At 38.7% G+C, this 18742-nt stretch overlaps 1 protein-coding gene across 7 annotated transcripts in view; it reads left to right on the top strand.

Moving 5' to 3' along the window:
• LOC309633573 (contactin-associated protein-like 3) overlaps positions 1–18742 on the top strand; it is a 164127-nt gene that overhangs the window by 34236 nt on the left and 111149 nt on the right. For 5 of the 7 annotated variants that reach the window (XR_014247619.1, XR_014247620.1, XM_082402514.1 and 2 more), the window contains 2 exons: positions 898–954; positions 18431–18500. Coding sequence is in view for 3 of the 7 variants with exons in the window: in XM_082402514.1 (XP_082258640.1) it covers positions 898–954; positions 18431–18500 (127 nt within the window). In the remaining 4 variants the exon portion in view is untranslated. Of the gene's footprint in view, positions 1–790; positions 955–18430; positions 18501–18742 lie in introns of those variants that run through there. The other 2 variants (XR_014247621.1, XR_014247622.1) reach the window with 1 other exon arrangement.

Genomic DNA, 18742 nt, shown 5'->3' with positions numbered 1-18742 from the left:
TCACGGAGCGGAGGGGAGGCACCGCCTGCGGCAGCACGTCTTCGCCCCGGACCATCCTGGCGCCGCCCGTCCCCACCGGGCGGGGGCCCCCAGGCCGCCTCCCTCCCCCGGCCAGCGTCCCCCCACTCGGGCCTGTTTCCTCAGTCCCGCTCAAAGAAAGAGCTACCGGCCACGAAAGGCAGTGTCAGCACAGGTCCCCAACCCGCCCGTCCACCCGGAATGGGGCTGGGCGCCGGGACTACTCACCGTCCAGGAGGAGGGCCGGCGTCCAGGCTGCCAGGCGGGACAGCGCTCCCGCTCTGCGGTCACCCACTCGCCTCAGGAACAGCTGCGCCTCGTCCCCTCGGCCTCCTGCAGCCGCAGGGCACAGCCACGCGCCCGTTCCGAGGCTAAGGGCCTCTGGGGGAACTGAGGGGGGCTGAGGGGACAGCTGAGGGCACAGGAGGACAGGAGATAGGACAGGTGAGGGAACAGGAGATGGGACAGCTAAGGGGACAGGTGAGGGGACAGGAGACTAGGGCGGCCGCCTGAGCGCGCGCGGTCCCACAACGCCCGACCCTCCCAGGAGGGGCCGGGCCCCCCACTGCCCTGGTGGCGCGCCGCGCCCCGCCCACGGGCCCGCCCCTCCACGCCCCGCCCCATCGCGGGCCGGCCCGGGGGCGAGGCGGAGCGCGCGGGGAGCCACCTCCCGAGGCGGGGCCGGCGGAGAAGCGCGACCTTTGACCCGCGGCGGGGCTCCGTGGGAGGCGGCGGGCGGAAGTGCGGGCAGCGGGTGGCCATGGAGGTAACGCGTGATCCCGGGGGCCGAGGGACCACCGCCCCTCCCCGCCTGCCCTCCCCGCCCGCCGGGGTCCGCACAGCCGCATGTGACCGGCTGGCTTTCGTTGTGTTTTGCAGGAGCCTGTTCACGACGGGGTGGCCTCGCCGGCCGCTCCTGGGACCGGGAAATCCAAGGTAAAGAGACGCCGGAGCGGCGGGTCCTGCCGGGAGGGGAGGGGGCTCCCTGGGGGACAGCTTTCCTCCGGGCTCTCGGCCTGAGCTGTCGCGGTCGCGCGTTTAGTCCCTCCTCTCGGAGCTCCCTGGTGTGAAGCCTGAGTTCGTCTCCTTGCCGCCCCGCTCAGCGCTGCTGAGAGATTCCGCAGTTTCCCAACGTTAGACTAAGCCGTCTGGTTTGTGAGGTCCGAGCGGCGGGCTGGCGTCCCGGGCTCGGCTCTGCTGGTGCCTCCGCTGATGTGAGCACAGGTCACCGCTGGGGCCCTGAACGGGCGCCCAGGAGTTGGGGACTTGCCACCGAGGTTTATTGTTTCAAGCTGACTTTGAGCGCCCCTTGCTTTTGTTGTTTTGTTTTGTTTTTTCTTCTTTTCAAAGAGTTTCTTACTGATTTCTTCAAAGGAAATCAGGAAACTCTACATGTTTAGATAAAGTTCTATCTATATCATAAGACCCAGGACTTCAGATGAAAAAGGTTTTATAGATAATCCTCCTCCTCTTGAAATATTTATAATAATCCAGGACATACCTTCTGGTCAATAATATCATCTAGATAAATACTATTTTTAGTTTTTATTACTTATTCAGTACCTATGGAGTATTACATAATGCAGTGTAGTCCAATTTATATATGAAATACAAATTTAAATAACAGAATTTGGTGTATAGTGCACCTTTATTTCTTTTAAACATAGACATATTTTAAGAGGTGAACTTTATCAACTTTACATGGACATATCTTTTTGGAAGTGGAGTATTAAGTTTGAATAGAATAAAGGTTTACAAATGGATATTGGCTAATATATGCATTTATATATATATACATATGTTATGAAAATAATTTTGTTTTATTCTCTAAAACATCACATACATGTTTTCACCCTGGGAATCGTTCCTATGTAAGTCAGTGCCTTAAAATATATATGCTAATAAACAATATTCAATCTGCTACAAAAATAATTTAGTTAAATTTTTAAATGAACTTACCTTCTAGTTACATCATTTCAATATTTATAGATTATAGGAATGAAGTACAGGAAACTGAATTTTACCTTATAGGGAACTTGCATTCAGGAGCACCATCAATTTGAGCCTGCAATGATTGTGCAAATATGTCTAAGAAAAGAAGCATGCACTTAGATGCAGAAATTCTTCCATCTTACAGCTTACAGTGTTTAAGAAGTTGATCTATATGCATATATAATAAGAAAGCTTTTAAAAATATGCCTTTGAAATTCAGTTGTTTATACAAATATTTTTAGAACAGTAAGTTTGAAGAATATGACAAGAATTTAGAGCACCAAAGTGTTTTGTTTTGTTTTTTAATTGCCAGGTGGTTAAACATCTTTGTCATAAAGCTACAGTAAAGGCACTCATGTGAAATGTACATGTGTGAGGTGTAAGAAGGGATCTCCTCTCTTGGTTACACTATTGCCAATAGCTATTTCAGTCTAGTGAATTCAAACATAATTGGTGGATGCTCCAAGCTTAGAGTCCAAAATCATCCACATGTTTTTGATTTAAATCTCCCAAGATCTTAGATAATACTAAAACAAGGGTGGGAAGATGTTATATGGAGAACAAATGGAGCACAAGTACAATGAAATGTGATTTTTCACTTGATGAAACAGAGGTGAATTAGAAACTATAGAAGAGAGTGTACAAAATACCCCAAATAACAGCGATCTAAAGTCCCTATTAAAAGCTAGCTTTTCATAGGATATTTTAAAAGAATCAGAAGAAATCATTTTTTTTGGTTTTAGTTCTTCAGCCTTTTTTTTTTGTTGTTGTTCCTCTGTATGTGTTGTGTCTTTTATTTTCTGGATATTTTAAAGATTTTCTCCTTATCTTTACTCATCAGTAATCTGAGTATGATGTGCCCAGGCTTGGTTTTCTTTGTATTGATATTTATCATGTTTGGGGTTTTCTTTTTTTTTTTTTTAATTAATTAATTAATTTATTTATTTTTGGCTGTGTTGGTTCTTCGTTTCTGTGCGAGAGCTTACTCTAGTTGCGGCGAGCCAGGGACCCTCTTCCTCGCGGTGCGTGGGCCTCTCATTATCCTGGCCTATCTTGTTGCGGAGCACAGGCTCCAGACGCGCAGGCTCAGTAATTGTGGCTCACGGGCCTGGCTGCTCCGCGGCATGTGGGATCTTCCCAGACCAGGGCTCGAACCCGTGTCCCCTGCATTAGCAGGCAGAGTGTCAACCACTGTGCCACCAGGGAAGCCCCCGAGTTCTTCAGCTTTTTTATAAGATAGCCTCAATTTAAAATAATTACACTCATTAGTTTCACTCAGTAAGAGAATGCAATTCTATGCAATCGGTTTGTCAGACATATATCACAAAATAAAACAACCGAATAAAAGAATTGAGCATCCCTTCTCCAAACCGTCTTCCTCTCTGTTGCTCTCATGTTCCCTCTTTCTAACACCTAATTTCTATCCGTGGCAAGCCCTCCACCTCGGGTGACGCTTACTGTGTGAGTCCCCATAAACCAGACGTCCATCTGTTCTTTCTTTCTTTCGATTACTTCCTATGATAAAGCCACTCCTCTGTTACTGAGGTGGTGGCAACAATGGATATTTGTAGTGCGCTCCATCTTTTGTATGCCCTTCATTGAAGGCTGCTGAGTTGGTAGCTTCACGAAGGAGGATGCACTCTTCGGCATTTGTACGTGTGCGTTTGGGGAAGAGGGTTTGGTAATCGTTTTCATTCAAAAAGAAATGCTGACAGCTTCACTCCAAATGAATAGTGTATACTTTTCCATGTCATCAATATTGACATTTGGAAATCGTATTCGTTAGTCCGTGATCTGGAAGGAAACTCTTTTAATGGCTCTTGGCCCTTGCATCTGTGATTCTCTTGTCACTGAAATCTGTAAAAAATTGATATTAACTCTGAAATTTTATACTTTTAAACATTATTGACTTCCTGGGAAGAAGTCATATGTTAGAACCTTACAGCATACACTTCAGCTATAGAAAAACTATTAAGTGCTGTTTATTTAATTTAATAACACAGATCTAGGCCATTTAATTTTTTAGCCAGATTTATTAAGATATAATTCACATATGATTATAACTCATCCATTTAGAGTGTAAAATTCAGTCGTTTTTAGTATATTCACAGATATGTGCAATGATCACGACGGTTAATTTTAAAACATTTTTGTCACCTCAAGAAGAAATCCCATACCTATCACCCTACTATCCCCACAAGCCTCCTAGCCCTAAGCAATCACTTACTGCATTTTTGTTAAATCTCTAAAACCTTCATGAATCAGCACTTTGCTACAAATCTACAACTCTCTCTGCCACTATTTCTTTAATTAGAAACTTTTTTTGGAGCAGTGTTTGGTTTACAGAAATATTAAGCAGATATAGAGATTCCATTTATTCTATTCTCCTGCCAACGCCCCATTCCCTTTTCCCCAATTATTAACATCTTGCATTAGTGGTACATTTTTACAATTGATGAACCAATACTGATATATTCTTGTTAATTAAGTTTTACATTAGAGTTCACTATTTGTGTTGTACGTTCTATAGGTTTGGATAAATGTATGATGACATGTATTGACCATTACAATCTCATACATAATAGTTTCACTGCCCTAAAAATTCTTGTAATCTACCTGTTCGTCATTCCTCTCTTGTCCCTAATTCCTGGCAACCCCTAATCTTTTTAGTGTCTCCATAGTTTTGCCTCTTCCAGAGTGTTGTAGAGTTGGAAGATTTTCTTCCATGTTATCTTCCAGAAGTTTTATAGCTTTGTGTTTTATATTTAGATCTGTGCTCTATTTTCACTTAATGTTCGTGAAAGGTGTAAGGTTTGTTTCTAAATTCACTTTTTTTTTGCATGTGGATGTCTAGTTATTCCAACATTGTTTGTTGAAAAGACTATCTTTGTTCATCATATTGCCTCTGTTCCTTTGTCAAAATCAGTTGACTGTATATGTCTTGGTCTGTTTCTGGGCTTTCTATTCAGTTCTATTGATCTATTTGTCTATTCTTTTGCCCATACCACACTGTCTTGATTACTGTTAACTTTATAGTAAGTCTTGATTTTGGGTAATGTTAATCCTCCAACTTTGTTCTCTCCCTTCAATAATGTGTCAGCCATTCTGGGTTTTGACAGACTTTAGAATCAGTTTGTGAGTATCCACAAGATCACTTGGGATTTTGATTGGGATTAATTAAATCTGCAGATCAAGTTGGGAAGAACTGACATCTTAACAATTTTGATCATCCTATACATGAACATGTAGTATCTCTCCATTTATTTAAATTATTTGATTTCTTTCATCACAGGTTTGTAGTTTTTCCTCATATAGATATTACACATATTGTCTTCGACTTATACCTAAGTATTTCATTTTTGGGTGTTAATGTAAATGATATTGTGTTTTTAATTTCAAAACCCAGTTGTACACTGCTGGTGTACAGGGAAGCAATTAATTTGTATATGTGAAAAATGTATCCTGCAACCTTGCTATAATTGCTTATTAGTTCTCAAAGTTTTTTGTTGATTCTGTGAGATTTCCTACATAGATGATCATGTCATCTACAAAAACAGTCTTATTTCTTCCTTTCCAATTTATATACTTTTAATTTCCTTTTTTTGTCTAATTATATTAGCTGTGAATTCTAGGACAATGTTGAAAAAATGTGTTAAGAGGCGATATCCTTGCCTTGTTCTTTTTTATTTATTTATTTATGTTTGGCTGTGTTGGGTCTACGTTTCTGTACGAGGGCTTTCTCCAGTTGCGGCAAGCGGGGGCCACTCTTCATCGTGGTGCGTGGGCCCCTCGCTATCGTTGCCTCTGTTGTTGCGGAGCACAGGCTCCAGGTGCGCAGGCTCAGTAGTTGTGGCTCACGGGCCTGGCTGCTCCGTGGCATGTGGGATCTTCCCAGACCAGGGCTCGAGCCCGTGTCCCCTGCATCGGCAGGCAGATTCTCAACCACTGCGCCACCAGGGAAGCCCCCTTGCCTTGTTTTTTTTTTTTTTTAAATTTTATTTATTTATTTATTTATTTATTTATGGCTGTGCTGGGTCCTCACTTCTGTGCGAGGGCCCCCCCCGGCCGCGGCAAGCGGGGGCCACCCTTCATCGCGGCGCGCGGGCCTCCCACCACCGCAGCCTCTCCCGCCGCGGAGCACAGGCTCCAGACGCGCAGGCCCAGCTATTGTGGCTCACGGGCCCAGTCGCTCCGCGGCACGCGGGATCCTCCCAGACCAGGGCTCGAACCCGTATCCCCTGCATTAGCAGGCAGATTCTCAACCACTGCGCCACCAGGTAAGCCCCCTTGCCTTGTTCTTAATCTTACTGAGAAAGCATCTAGTTTCTCACTAATAAATATTATATTAGCTGTAGGTGTTTTGTAAATTCTCATTATTAAGTTGCAGTAGTTCCCTTCTATTTCTAGTTTACTGAACGTTTTTGTCATGAATGAATGCTGGATTTGTCAAATGCTTTTTCTGTATCTATTAATAGGACCATATAGTTTTTCTTCTTTAACCTGTTAATATGATGAATTACACTAGTTGGTTTTCTTATGTTGAACCAGCCTTGTATACCTGGAATAAATCCCACTTGCCCATGGTGTATAATTCTGTTCATACATAGTTGGATTTGATTGACTAATATTTTGTTCAGGATTTTTGCAACTATATTCATTTGTCTGAATTTTTCCTTTTTTTGGTAATGCTTTGTATGCTTTTGGTGTTAGGATAATGCTGGTTTCATAGAATGAGTTAGAAAGTATTCATTCTAGTTCTATTTTTAGAGAATAAGCATACATTTTCCCTAAAATATTTGTTAAAATTCACCAGTGAACCAATCTGGCCCCAGTGCTTTCTTTTCGGCAGGTTATTAATTATAGTTTCAAATCCTTTAATAGATACAGGCCTATTGAGATTGTCTGTTTCTCCGTGTGTAATTTTGGTGCTGGAACAACTGGACAGCTACATGCAAAAAAAAAAAAAAATGAATCTAGACAAAGACCTTAGACTTTTCATATACATTAAATGGATCATAGAACTCAATATAAAATGCAACCGGACTTCATTAAAATAAAATAATCATAAAGTAAAATGTAATGCCCCCGGTAAGCCTTTTGAGGTTCTTAAATCATGTGTTTCTCCCTAATTATGCCTTAATTTCACCTGGTTTATACCTCTGCAATATTTATAAAAGAAATCTTGCATGTTATATGTACATGCCTATCAACTCCATTGGACTGTGACCTCGTTGAGGGCTGGTAGGATGTGTCATTCATCTTTGGTGCCAGTTCAACATTTGTTCTGGTACAAAATAGTAAGTAGAACATATCCTTTGAATTGAACAATGCAGAGTTTTTGTTAACTTAAAATTCAGTTTCACAGGCCTACAATTACTAAATGGTATAGGGACACAAAACTCTTTATAACTAAAACATTCACGAGTCCATTTATGAAATCAGTGTCCTCTCAGCTCTCCTTTGCTCATCGTAGTGGAATTGATCCCCACCCACCAGGTCAGGTGTTTGATTAGTTCTTTTTGATAAGGGAATGGTGCCAATAACCACTAATCAAAACAATTGCAATGAAGTTGATTGCAAGGGAAATAGTCCCATCAAAGGAGTATGATTAGACTTGATAAAAGAGGGGCAAAGGGAAGGGAGAAGGAAAAGCAGAAGTGTACAAGCAATCTCCCCAAGTAAGGGGGAAGACCAAAAAGAAGGAAGAGTGGGGCAGTGGTGGAGGTTCTCCCCAGGGTTCTCTCCAGGCAGACAGCGGGAACAAGCAGGGCAGGGAGGTGGTGGTGAGTAAGGACACCTCAGTGTTGTAGGTGTAAGGACACCTACAGTATGGAGCTGCAGGCTTAAACTTTCCAGAATAAATCTCAGCTTTGGATAGGAGCCTGTTATCAGACCCACCCTCAAATCACTAGGCACTAACTATCCTATGGAAAAGGGCAGAGTCCAAAATTTTGATTAAAAATAATATATGAGCTTAAAACAAATATAAGCCTACATATTTTTAACAGAGAAACTTAACATATCTACTAGATATTGGGAAATCTGAGCTCTTATGAACCCAAATAAAAGCAGGGAAAAGATAGCAGAGATACTGTTTGAAAGTGACCAGTTTTTTTGGTGTGTATGTCCATGCAGGTAGCCCTTATTACTTTGTGTGCCCATGGTTTGTTGACTGGTGCACATTGTGCTACTCACAATTGCTCCTTGTCAAAGTATCATTTTCATAAATTAAACTCATGACTCTCATGCAAATGTAAAATGAGTATATGGCACAGATTTAATGAACCCATTAATAAGAGAACTGGCATGATGGTAGTGCTGATTCAAAAGAACTAAATGGGGTAGAAGCTTTTCGAGTAGCTGGAAGAATTCTTAAATAGGATTACTGATTTTAGAGAAAAAATAGCTAATGTTTTGTAGGGAAAATCAGCTAACATTCTGAATTTTGGAAATTGTATTTTCCATCAGAAAGGAATCATTTGCATCCCTACTGAACAGACATTATTTGTATTGCTATCTGACAGAAATCAAGGTACAAATTAACATCAACCCCTTCAGAATTACAGCATACCTTTATCAATAGTAAATAACAAGTTAAACAAAGATGCAAAGGTACATGCCTAGAGATTCAGATAATCCGCAGGCAGGCCTGATAATCAAACCCTAGCATAACTAAGAAAGAACAGGCAAAAGTCCCTTTAGTTTTTTTCAGGCTTTTGGATAATTTTCCTTAACACCATTTTACAAAGGTTTTTCTCTTCCGTATCTTACTGATGTCAAGGAGACTAGAATTACTGGGAAGGGTATTCTCAGATATAGTATCAAGTTATCCCATTGTAAAAAATACCAAAAACCAGAGTTACAGAAAGATAGAGAAGATGAAAAGGCAGAGGGCTATGTACCAGATGAAGGAACAAGAAAAAACCCCAGAAAAACAACTAAATGAAGTGGAGATAGGCAACCTTCCAGAAAAAGAATTCAGAATAATGATAGTGAAGATGATCCAGGACCTTGGAATAAGAATGGAGGCAAAGATTGAGAAGATGCAAGAAATGATTAACAAAGACCTAGAAGAATTAAAGAACAAACAAACAGAGATGACCAATACAATAACTGAAATGAAAACTACACTAGAAGGAATCAATAGCAGAATAACTGAGGCAGAAGAACGGATAAGTGACCTGGAAGACAGAATGATGGAATTCACTGCTGCGGAACAGACTAAAGAAAAAAGAATGAAAAGAAATGAAGACAGCCTAAGAGACCTCTGGGACAACATTAAACGCAACAACATTCGCATCATAGGGGTCCCAGAAGGAGAAGAGAGAGAGAAAGGACCAGAGAAAATATTTGAAGAGATTATAGTAGAAAACTTCCCTAACATGGGACAGGAAATAGCCACCCAAGTCCAGGAAGCGCAGAGAGTCCCATACAGAATAAACCCAAGGAGAAACACGCCGAGACACATAGTAATCAAAGTGGCAAAAATTAAAGACAAAGAAAAATTATTGAAAGCAGCAAGGGAAAAACGACAAATAACATACAAGGGAACTCCCATAAGGTTAACAGCTGATTTCTCAGCAGAAACTCTGCAAGCCAGAAGGGAGTGGCATGATATACTTAAAGTGATGAAAGGGAAGAACCTACACCCAAGATTACTCTACCCGGCAAGGATCTCATTTAGAGTTGATGGAGAAATCAAACGCTTTACAGACAAGCAAAAGCTAAGAGAATTCAGCACCACCAAACCAGCTCTACAACAAATGCTAAAGGAACTTCTCTAAGTGGGAAACACAAGAGAAGAAAAGGACCTACAAAAACAAACCCAAAACAATTAAGAAAATGGTCATAGGAACATACATATCGATAATTACCTTAAACGTGAATGGATTAAATGCCCCAACCAAAAGACATAGACTGGCTGAATGGATACAAAAACAAGACCCATATATATGCTGTCTACAAGAGACCCACTTTAGACCTAGGGACACATACAGACTGAAAGTGAGGGGATGGAAAAAGATATTCCATGCAAATGGAAATCAAAAGAAAGCTGGAGTAGCTATACTCATATCAGATAAAATAGACTTTAAAATAAAGAATGTTACAAGAGACAAGGAAGGACACTACATAATGATCCAGGGATCAATCCATGAAGAAGATATAACAATTATAAATATATATGCACCCAACATAGGAGCACCTCAATACATAAGGCAACTGCTAACAGCTATAAAAGAGGAAATCGACAGTAACACAATAATAGTGGGGGACTTTAACACCTCACTTACACCAATGGACAGATCATCCAAAATGAAAATAAATAAGGAAACAGAAGCTTTAAATGACACAATAGACCAGATAGATTTAATTGATATATATAGGACATTCCATCCAAAAACAGCAGATTACACGTTCTTCTCAAGTGCACACGGAACATTCTCCAAGATAGATCACATCTTGGGTCACAAATCAAGCCTCAGTAAATTTAAGAAAATTGAAATCATATCAAGCATCTTTTCTGACCACAACGCTATGAGATTAGAAATGAATTACAGGGAAAAAAACGTAAAAAGGACAAACACATGGAGGCTAAACAATACGTTACTAAATAACCAAGAGATCACTGAAGAAATCAAAGAGGAAATAAAAAAATACCTAGAGACAAATGACAATGAAAACACGACGACCCAAAACCTATGGGATGCAGCAAAAGCGGTTCTAAGAGGGAAGTTTATAGCTATACAAGCCTACCTAAAGAAACAAGAAAAATCTCAAGTAAACAATCTAACCTTACACCTAAAGAAACTAGAGAAAGAAGAACAAACAAAACCCAAAGTTAGCAGAAGGAAAGAAATCATAAAGATCAGAGCAGAAATAAATGAAATAGAAACAAAGAAAACAATAGCAAAGATCAATAAATCTAAAAGGTGGTTCTTTGAGAAGATAAACAAAATTGATAAGCCATTAGCCAGACTCATCAAGAAAAAGAGGGAGAGGACTCAAATCAATAAAATCAGAAATGAAAAAGGAGAAGTTACAACAGACACCGCAGAAATACAAAGCATCCTAAGAGACTACTACAAGCAACTTTATGCCAATAAAATGGACAACCTGGAAGAAATGGACAAATTCTTAGAAAGGTATAACCTTCCAAGACTGAACCAGGAAGAAACAGAAACTATGAACAGACCAATCACAAGTAATGAAATTGAAACTGTGATTAAAAATCTTCCAACAAACAAAAGTCCAGCACCAGATGGCTTCACAGGTGAATTCTATCAAACATTTAGAGAAGAGCTGACACCCATCCTTCTCAAACTCTTCCAAAAAATTGCAGAGGAAGGAACACTCCCAAACTCATTCTATGAGGCCACCATCACCCTGATACCAAAACCAGACAAAGACACTACAAAAAAAGAAAATTACAGACCAATATCACTGATGAATATAGATGCAAAAATCCTCAACAAAATACTAGCAAACAGAATCCAACAACACATTAAAAGGATCATACACCACGATCAAGTGGGATTTATCCCAGGGATGCAAGGATTCTTCAATATACGCAAATCAATCAATGTGATACACCATATTAACAAATTGAAGAAGAAAAACCATATGATCATCTCAATAGATGCAGAAAAAGCTTTTGACAAAATTCAACACCCATTTCTGATAAAAACTCTCCAGAAAGTGGGCATAGAGGGAACCTACCTCAACATAATAAAGGCCATATATGACAAACCCACAGCAAACATCATTCACAATGGTGAAAAACTGAAAGCATTTCCTCTAAGATCAGGAACGAGACAAGGATGTCCACTCTCACCACTATTATTCAACATAGTTTTGGAAGTCCTAGCCACGGCAATCAGAGAAGAAAAAGAAATAAAAGGAATACAAATTGGAAAAGAAGAAGTAAAACTGTCACTGTTTGCGGATGACATGATACTACACATAGAGAATCCTAAAACTGCCACCAGAAAACTGCTAGAGCTAATTAATGAATATGGTAAAGTTGCAGGATACAAAATTAATGCACAGAAATCTCTTGCATTCCTATACACTAATGATGAAAAATCTGAAACAGAAATTATGGAAACACTCCCATTTACCATTGCAACAAAAAGAATAAAATACCTAGGAATAAACCTACCTAGGGAGACAAAAGACCTGTACGCAGAAAACTATAAGACACTGATGAAAGAAATTAAAGATGATACCAACACATGGAGAGATATACCAGGTTCTTGGATTGGAAGAATCAACATTGTGAAAATGAGTATACTACCCAAAGCAATCTACAGATTCAATGCAATCCCTATCAAATTACCAATGGCATTTTTTATGGAGCTAGAACAAATCATCTTAAAATTTGTATGGAGACACAAAAGACCCCGAATAGCCGAAGCAGTCTTGAGGGAAAAAAATGGAGCTGGAGGAATCAGACTCCCTGACTTCAGACTATACTACAAAGCTACATTAATCAAGACAATATGGTACTGGCACAAAAACAGAAACATAGATCAATGGAACAAGATAGAAAGCCCACAGATTAACCCACGCACCTATGGTCAACTAATCTATGACAAAGGAGGCAAAGATATACAATGGAGAAAAGACAGTCTCTTCAATAAGTGGTGCTGGGAAAACTGGACAGCTACATGTAAAAGAATGAAATTAGAATACTCCCTAACACCATACACAAAAATAAACTCAAAATGGATTAGAGACCTAAATATAAGACTGGACACTATAAAACTCTTAGAGGAAAACATAGGAAGAACACTCTTTGACATAAATCACAGCAAGATCTTTTTTGATCCACCTCCTAGAGTAATGGAAATAAAAACAAAAATAAACAAGTGGGACCTAATGAAACTTCAAAGCTTTTGCACAGCAAAGGAAACCATAAACAAGACGAAAAGACAACCCTCAGAATGGGAGAAAATATTTGCAAATGAATCAACGGACAAAGGATTAATCTCCAAAATATATAAACAGCTCATTCACCTCAATATTAAAGAAACAAACACCCCAATCCAAAAATGGGCAGAAGACCTAAATAGACATTTCTCCAAAGAAGACATACAGATGGCCACGAAGCACATGAAAAGATGCTCAACATCACTAATTATTAGAGAAATGCAAATCAAAACTACAATGAGGTATCACCTCACTCCTGTTAGAATGGGCATCATCAGAAAATCTACAAACAACAAATGCTGGAGAGGGTGTGGTGAAAAGGGAACCCCCTTGCACTGTTGGTGGGAATGTAAATTGATACAGCCACTATGGAGAACAATATGGAGGTTCCTTAAAAAACTAAAAATAGAATTACCATATGACCCAGCAATCCCACTACTGGGCATATACCCAGAGAAAACCGTAATTCAAAAAGACACATGCACCCAAATGTTCATTGCAGCACTATTTACAATAGCCAGGTCATGGAAGCAACCTAAATGCCCATCAACAGACGAATGGATAAAGAAGTTGTGGTACATATATACAATGGAATATTACTCAGCCATAAAAAGGAACGAAATTGAGTCATTTGTTGAGACGTGGATGGATCTAGAGACTGTCATACAGAGTGAAGTAAGTCAGAAAGAGAAAAACAAATATCGTATATTAATGCATGTATGCGGAACTTAGAAAAATGGTACAGATGAGCCAGTTTGCAGGGCAGAAGTTGAGACACAGATGTAGAGAATGGACATATGGACACCAAGGGGGGAAAACTGCGGTGGGGTGGGGATGGTGGTGTGCTGAATTGGGCGATCGGGATTGACATGTATACACTGATGTGTATAAAACTGATGCCTAATAAGAACCTGCAATATAAAAAAACAAACAAAACAACTAATACTAAACTTTCATTGGGTTATTTGTATGGAAATATGTTAATATAAATGTTTCAGACATTACATGAAATTTCTAAAAATCTTATATTTGTATTTGTATGGAAATATGTATGGAAATATGTTAATATAAATGTTTCAGACATTACATGAAATTTCTAAAAATCTTATATTTGTATTTGTATGGAAATATGTATGGAAATATGTTAATATAAATGTTTCAGACATTACATGAAATTTCTAAAAATCTTATATTTGTATTTGTATGGAAATATGTATGGAAATATGTTAATATAAATGTTTCAGACATTACATGAAATTTCTAAAAATCTTATATTTGTATCTGTATGGAAATATGTATGGAAATATGTTAATATAAATGTTTCAGACATTACATGAAATTTCTAAAAATCTTATATTTGTATCTGTATGGAAATATGTATGGAAATATGTTAATATAAATGTTTCAGACATTTAAAAAAAAAAAAAAACAAACAAAAACCAAAAAACTAATCTTGAAGCTATCCACATGATTAAAGAAAAACTATACAATTTTGAGTGAGAGCAGAAACTGCTCTTAGAAAGCATAGTATTAGTGAGTTCTTACAGGCTCCCAGGTAGCTACATCATCAGAGAGAAGGAAGCACCAGAAGAGGTATTTTACCCATGTTTGGTCAATACGAGGGAGTGCAGAATTGCTTTTGGCACAGTCTAGAGGCTGACATTGATACCATGCCAGAGACCCGTAAGCATGTTGTGCTTTCTCAAAGGTCTTCTCTGTGAGCTGAGCTGCCTTCGAACTTAGAACATGAATTGTATGGTTTTACCTTGAACAAGATTCTGGAAATAGTTTATAAAATAATATCTGCATATAGGCCTCACCTTGGAGAGAGCTCATGACATTCCTGGGCACTGCAGTGCTACCAGATACCATGAGAAATAGAGGCAGGACAAGAATACCAAGGGAGGGTTGCTCAGCATAGATGACTGATGTGACCATTGTGATGATCTGACCAACTCCAAAGTTCATTCCCATGTCACCACTAAAACATTTTTTCCCCTTCATTGCTGATGTCTGAGAGGAAATTTCTTTCCTCTACCCTCTTAGGTTTATTCTTAGGGGCCTGCAAAGTAAACTGACAAACGACAGAATAATGGAAGAAAAAACATAAATTATTTTAATTAATATTTTCTGTGCGAAAGAGTCCAACAGGAAGGAAGTGAAACTCAAAGAAGTAGTTAGACTTGGGGGCTTATATTCCATTTTTAAGAAAGGAAAGGGGGTTTGGAGGAAAGTGAGTAGGAAATATATGGGGAACCTGATGGGAGATAAGCGCTATTTTCATAAGGTTTGTTTATGTAGACTCACCTCAGTGCCCATTCTCCACCTTTGGTGACAAGAGTCACTCTCTTCTTCCTGGTTCGGGAGAGGGGGGCCCCGGTCTCAGGGAAAATTCATGCCCTGCTTTTAGGGAGAAAAGGGGAGGGAAGATTTCTTCCTGCATCTGCTGATTTTCAATTGCTTTCAGCTCAAAACCATATTTATGCCAAAGTGGCATTTTCTGAGGTGGCTTTTTTTTTTTTTAATTTATTTATTTTTCGCTGTGTTGGGTCTTCGTTTCTGTGTGAGGGCTTTCTCCAGTTGCGGCAAGTGGGGGCCACTCTTCATCGCGGTGCGCGGGCCTCTTATTATCGTGGCCTCTCTTGTTGCGGAGCACAGGCTCCAGACGCGCAGGCTCAGTAATTGTGGCTCACGGGCCCGGTTGCTCCGCGGCATGTGGGATCTTCCCAGACCAGGGCTCGAACCCATGTTCCCTGCATTGGCAGGCAGATTCTCAACCACTGCACCACCAGGGAAGCCCTCCCCAAAGATTTTTATTGTTCCTTTATAAACTTGACCTCCCACCCCTCTTTGCTCTTCCCATCAACTGACCATTAGACATGATGCCATTAGACATCAGGTTAATTTGCATAGAGAATTTTATATAAATAGAGTCGTACAGTATATATTGTTTTTTGCCTTGTTTCTTCCTCTGCATGATTATCATGTAATTAATCCACATTCTTGCACTTATCTATAATGTATTTATTTTTATTATCGACTATTCTACTATATGGATTTACCACAATTTGTTTATCCTTTCCCTTACTGATAAATATTTGTGTTGTTTCCAGGTTAGGCATTATAAATAGAACATTTGCTATCATTAATCTTTTTAATTTTAGCCATCTAACAGGTGTGTAGAAGAATACCATTGTGACTTTTGTTTGCATTTCCCTAATGACTATCATATAGAATAGCTTTTTATGTGCTAAATTGTGTTACATATATCTTTGGTAAAGTGTCTATTCAAGATTTTTGGCCACTTTTTCAAAAGGTAGGTTTTTAAATTTGTATTATTATTTTAAAAAATTAAAGTATAATGACACACAACATTATATTAGTCTCAGGTGTACACATAATGATTCAAAGTTTGTATATATTGCAAAATGATCATTGCAATAATTCTAGTTAACATCCGTCACCATACATAGTTACAAAATTGTTTTTTCTTGTATTGACAACTTTTAAGATTTACACTCTTAGCAACTTTCAAATATGCTATACAGTATTATTAAATATAGTCTCAGTGCTGTAGTTGACATTCTAATGACTTATTTATTTTATAACTGCAAGTTTGTACCTTTTGATCCCCTTTACCTATTTCATGCATACCACCATCCCCCACCTCTGGCAACCACTAATTTGTTCTCTAAATCTATAACCTTGTTTTGTTTATTTGTTTGTTTCTGTTTTCCTTAGATTCCACATATAGGTAAGATCATATGGTATTTGTCTTTCTCTATCTGACATATTTTTCTTAACATAATGCCCTCAAGGTCCATCCATGTTATCTCAAATGTCAAGATTTCTTTCTTTTTTTATGACTGAATAATATTTCATTGTGTATATATATATATATTTTTATACATTCATTCATCAGTGGACACTTTGTTTCCATATCTTGGCTATAGTAAATAATGCTGCAATGAACATGGGGGGTGCATATATCTTTTCGAGTTATTGTTTTTATTTTCTTTGTCTAAAAACCCAGAAGTGGAATTGCTGGATCCCATGGGAGTTCCAGTTTTAATTTTTTGAGTAACCTCATACTGCTTTTCACAATGGCTATACCAATTTACTTTCCCACCAAGAGTGCAGAGGGGTTCCCTTTATTCCACATTCTTGCCAATGCTTATCTCTTATGTTTTTGGTGATAGCCATACTAACAGGTGTAAAGTGATATCTCCTTGTGGTTTTGATTCCCATTTCCCAGTAATTAGTGATATTGAGCATCTTTTATGTGCTACCTGTTGGCCATTTGAATACCTTCTTTGGAAAAATGTCTTTTCAGATTCTTTGTTCATTTTTTAATTGGATTATTTGACTTTTCTGCTATTCAGTTGCATGAGTTCCTTACATATTTTGGATATTAACTCCTAATCAAATGTGTGGTTCGCAAATATTTTTTCCCATTCCATAGGTTGCCTTTTCATTTTGTTTATTATTTCCTTTGGTGCTCAGAAGCTTTTTAATTTGATATAGACTCACTTGTTTGTTTTTTATTTTGTTGCTTGTGCTTTAGGTGTCATATCCAAAAAAATCATTGCCAAGATCCTTGTGAAGAAGGATTTTTTTATGTTTTCATCTGGGAGTTTTATGGAAGCCTGGTTTCAGAGCTTACATTCAAGTCTTTAATCTATTTCGTGTTAATTTCTGTGTATGGCGGAAGACACTGGTCTTGTTTTATTCTTTTCCGTGTGGTTGTCCAGTTTCCCCAGCACCATTTCTTAAAAAGACTGTCCTTTCCCCATTGTATATTCTTGGCTCCTTTGTTACAAATTAATTTACCATATACATGTGGGTTTATTCCTGGTCTCCCTATTTTGTTCCATTAATCAATGTATCTTTTTTTTATACCAATGTATATCATAGTTTTGATTACTATAGCTTTGTAATATAATTTGAAATCAGGGAGCATGATGCCTCCAGCTTTGTTCTTCTATCTCAAGACTGGTTTGGCTATTTGGGGTCTTTTGTGATTCCATACAAATTTTAGAATTTTTTGTTCTATGCATGTGAAAAATACCATTGAAATTTTGATGAGGATTGCACTGAACCTGTAGATTGCTTTGAGTAGTATGGACATTTTAACAATATTAATTTTCCCAACCCATGAGCACAAAATATCTTTTTCTTTGTTTCCTCTTCAACTTCTTTCATTAATGTCATAGTTTTCAGTGTACAGGTCTTTCACCTCCTTGGTTAATAAAAGTGTGGGCATCCTTGTCTTGATCCTGATCTCAAAGGAAACTCTTTCAGCTTTCCACCATGGTGTATGATGTTAGCTGCGGACTTGTTATATAAGCCCTTTATTATGTTGAGCTATAGTCCCTCTATACCCATTTTGTTGAGAGTTTTTCTTAAATGAATGTTGAATTTTGTCAAGTGCTTTTTTTCTGCGTCTATTGAGATGGTCATATGATTTTTATCCTTCATTTTGTTAATGCAGTGTGTCACATTGATTGATTTGTGGATATTGAACAATCCTTGCATCCCTAGCATAAATCCCAGTTGCTCAGGTATGTGATTCTATTAATTACTGTAGAATCTTGTTTGCTAATGTCTTGTTGAGGATTTTTGCATCTATGTTTACTGTTCATCAGGGATTAAATCTTTGGGAAAGAAATGGGTGATCCAAAATGATTAGGTTATAAAACATGTTCTTATTAGATTCTTGTATTTATTTTTATTAGTCATTATATGAGCCATTTATTGATTTTATTTTTTTGGCATCCTTTTCTGGTTTTGGTATCAGGGTAAC

This window comes from Balaenoptera borealis (genome assembly GCF_965194805.1).
Source record: "Balaenoptera borealis genome assembly, chromosome: 8".
NCBI classification, from domain to species: Eukaryota; Metazoa; Chordata; class Mammalia; order Artiodactyla; family Balaenopteridae; genus Balaenoptera; species Balaenoptera borealis.
The sequence above is the reverse complement of the archived record's forward strand: the minus strand, read 5'-3'. Positions and strand labels throughout refer to the sequence as shown.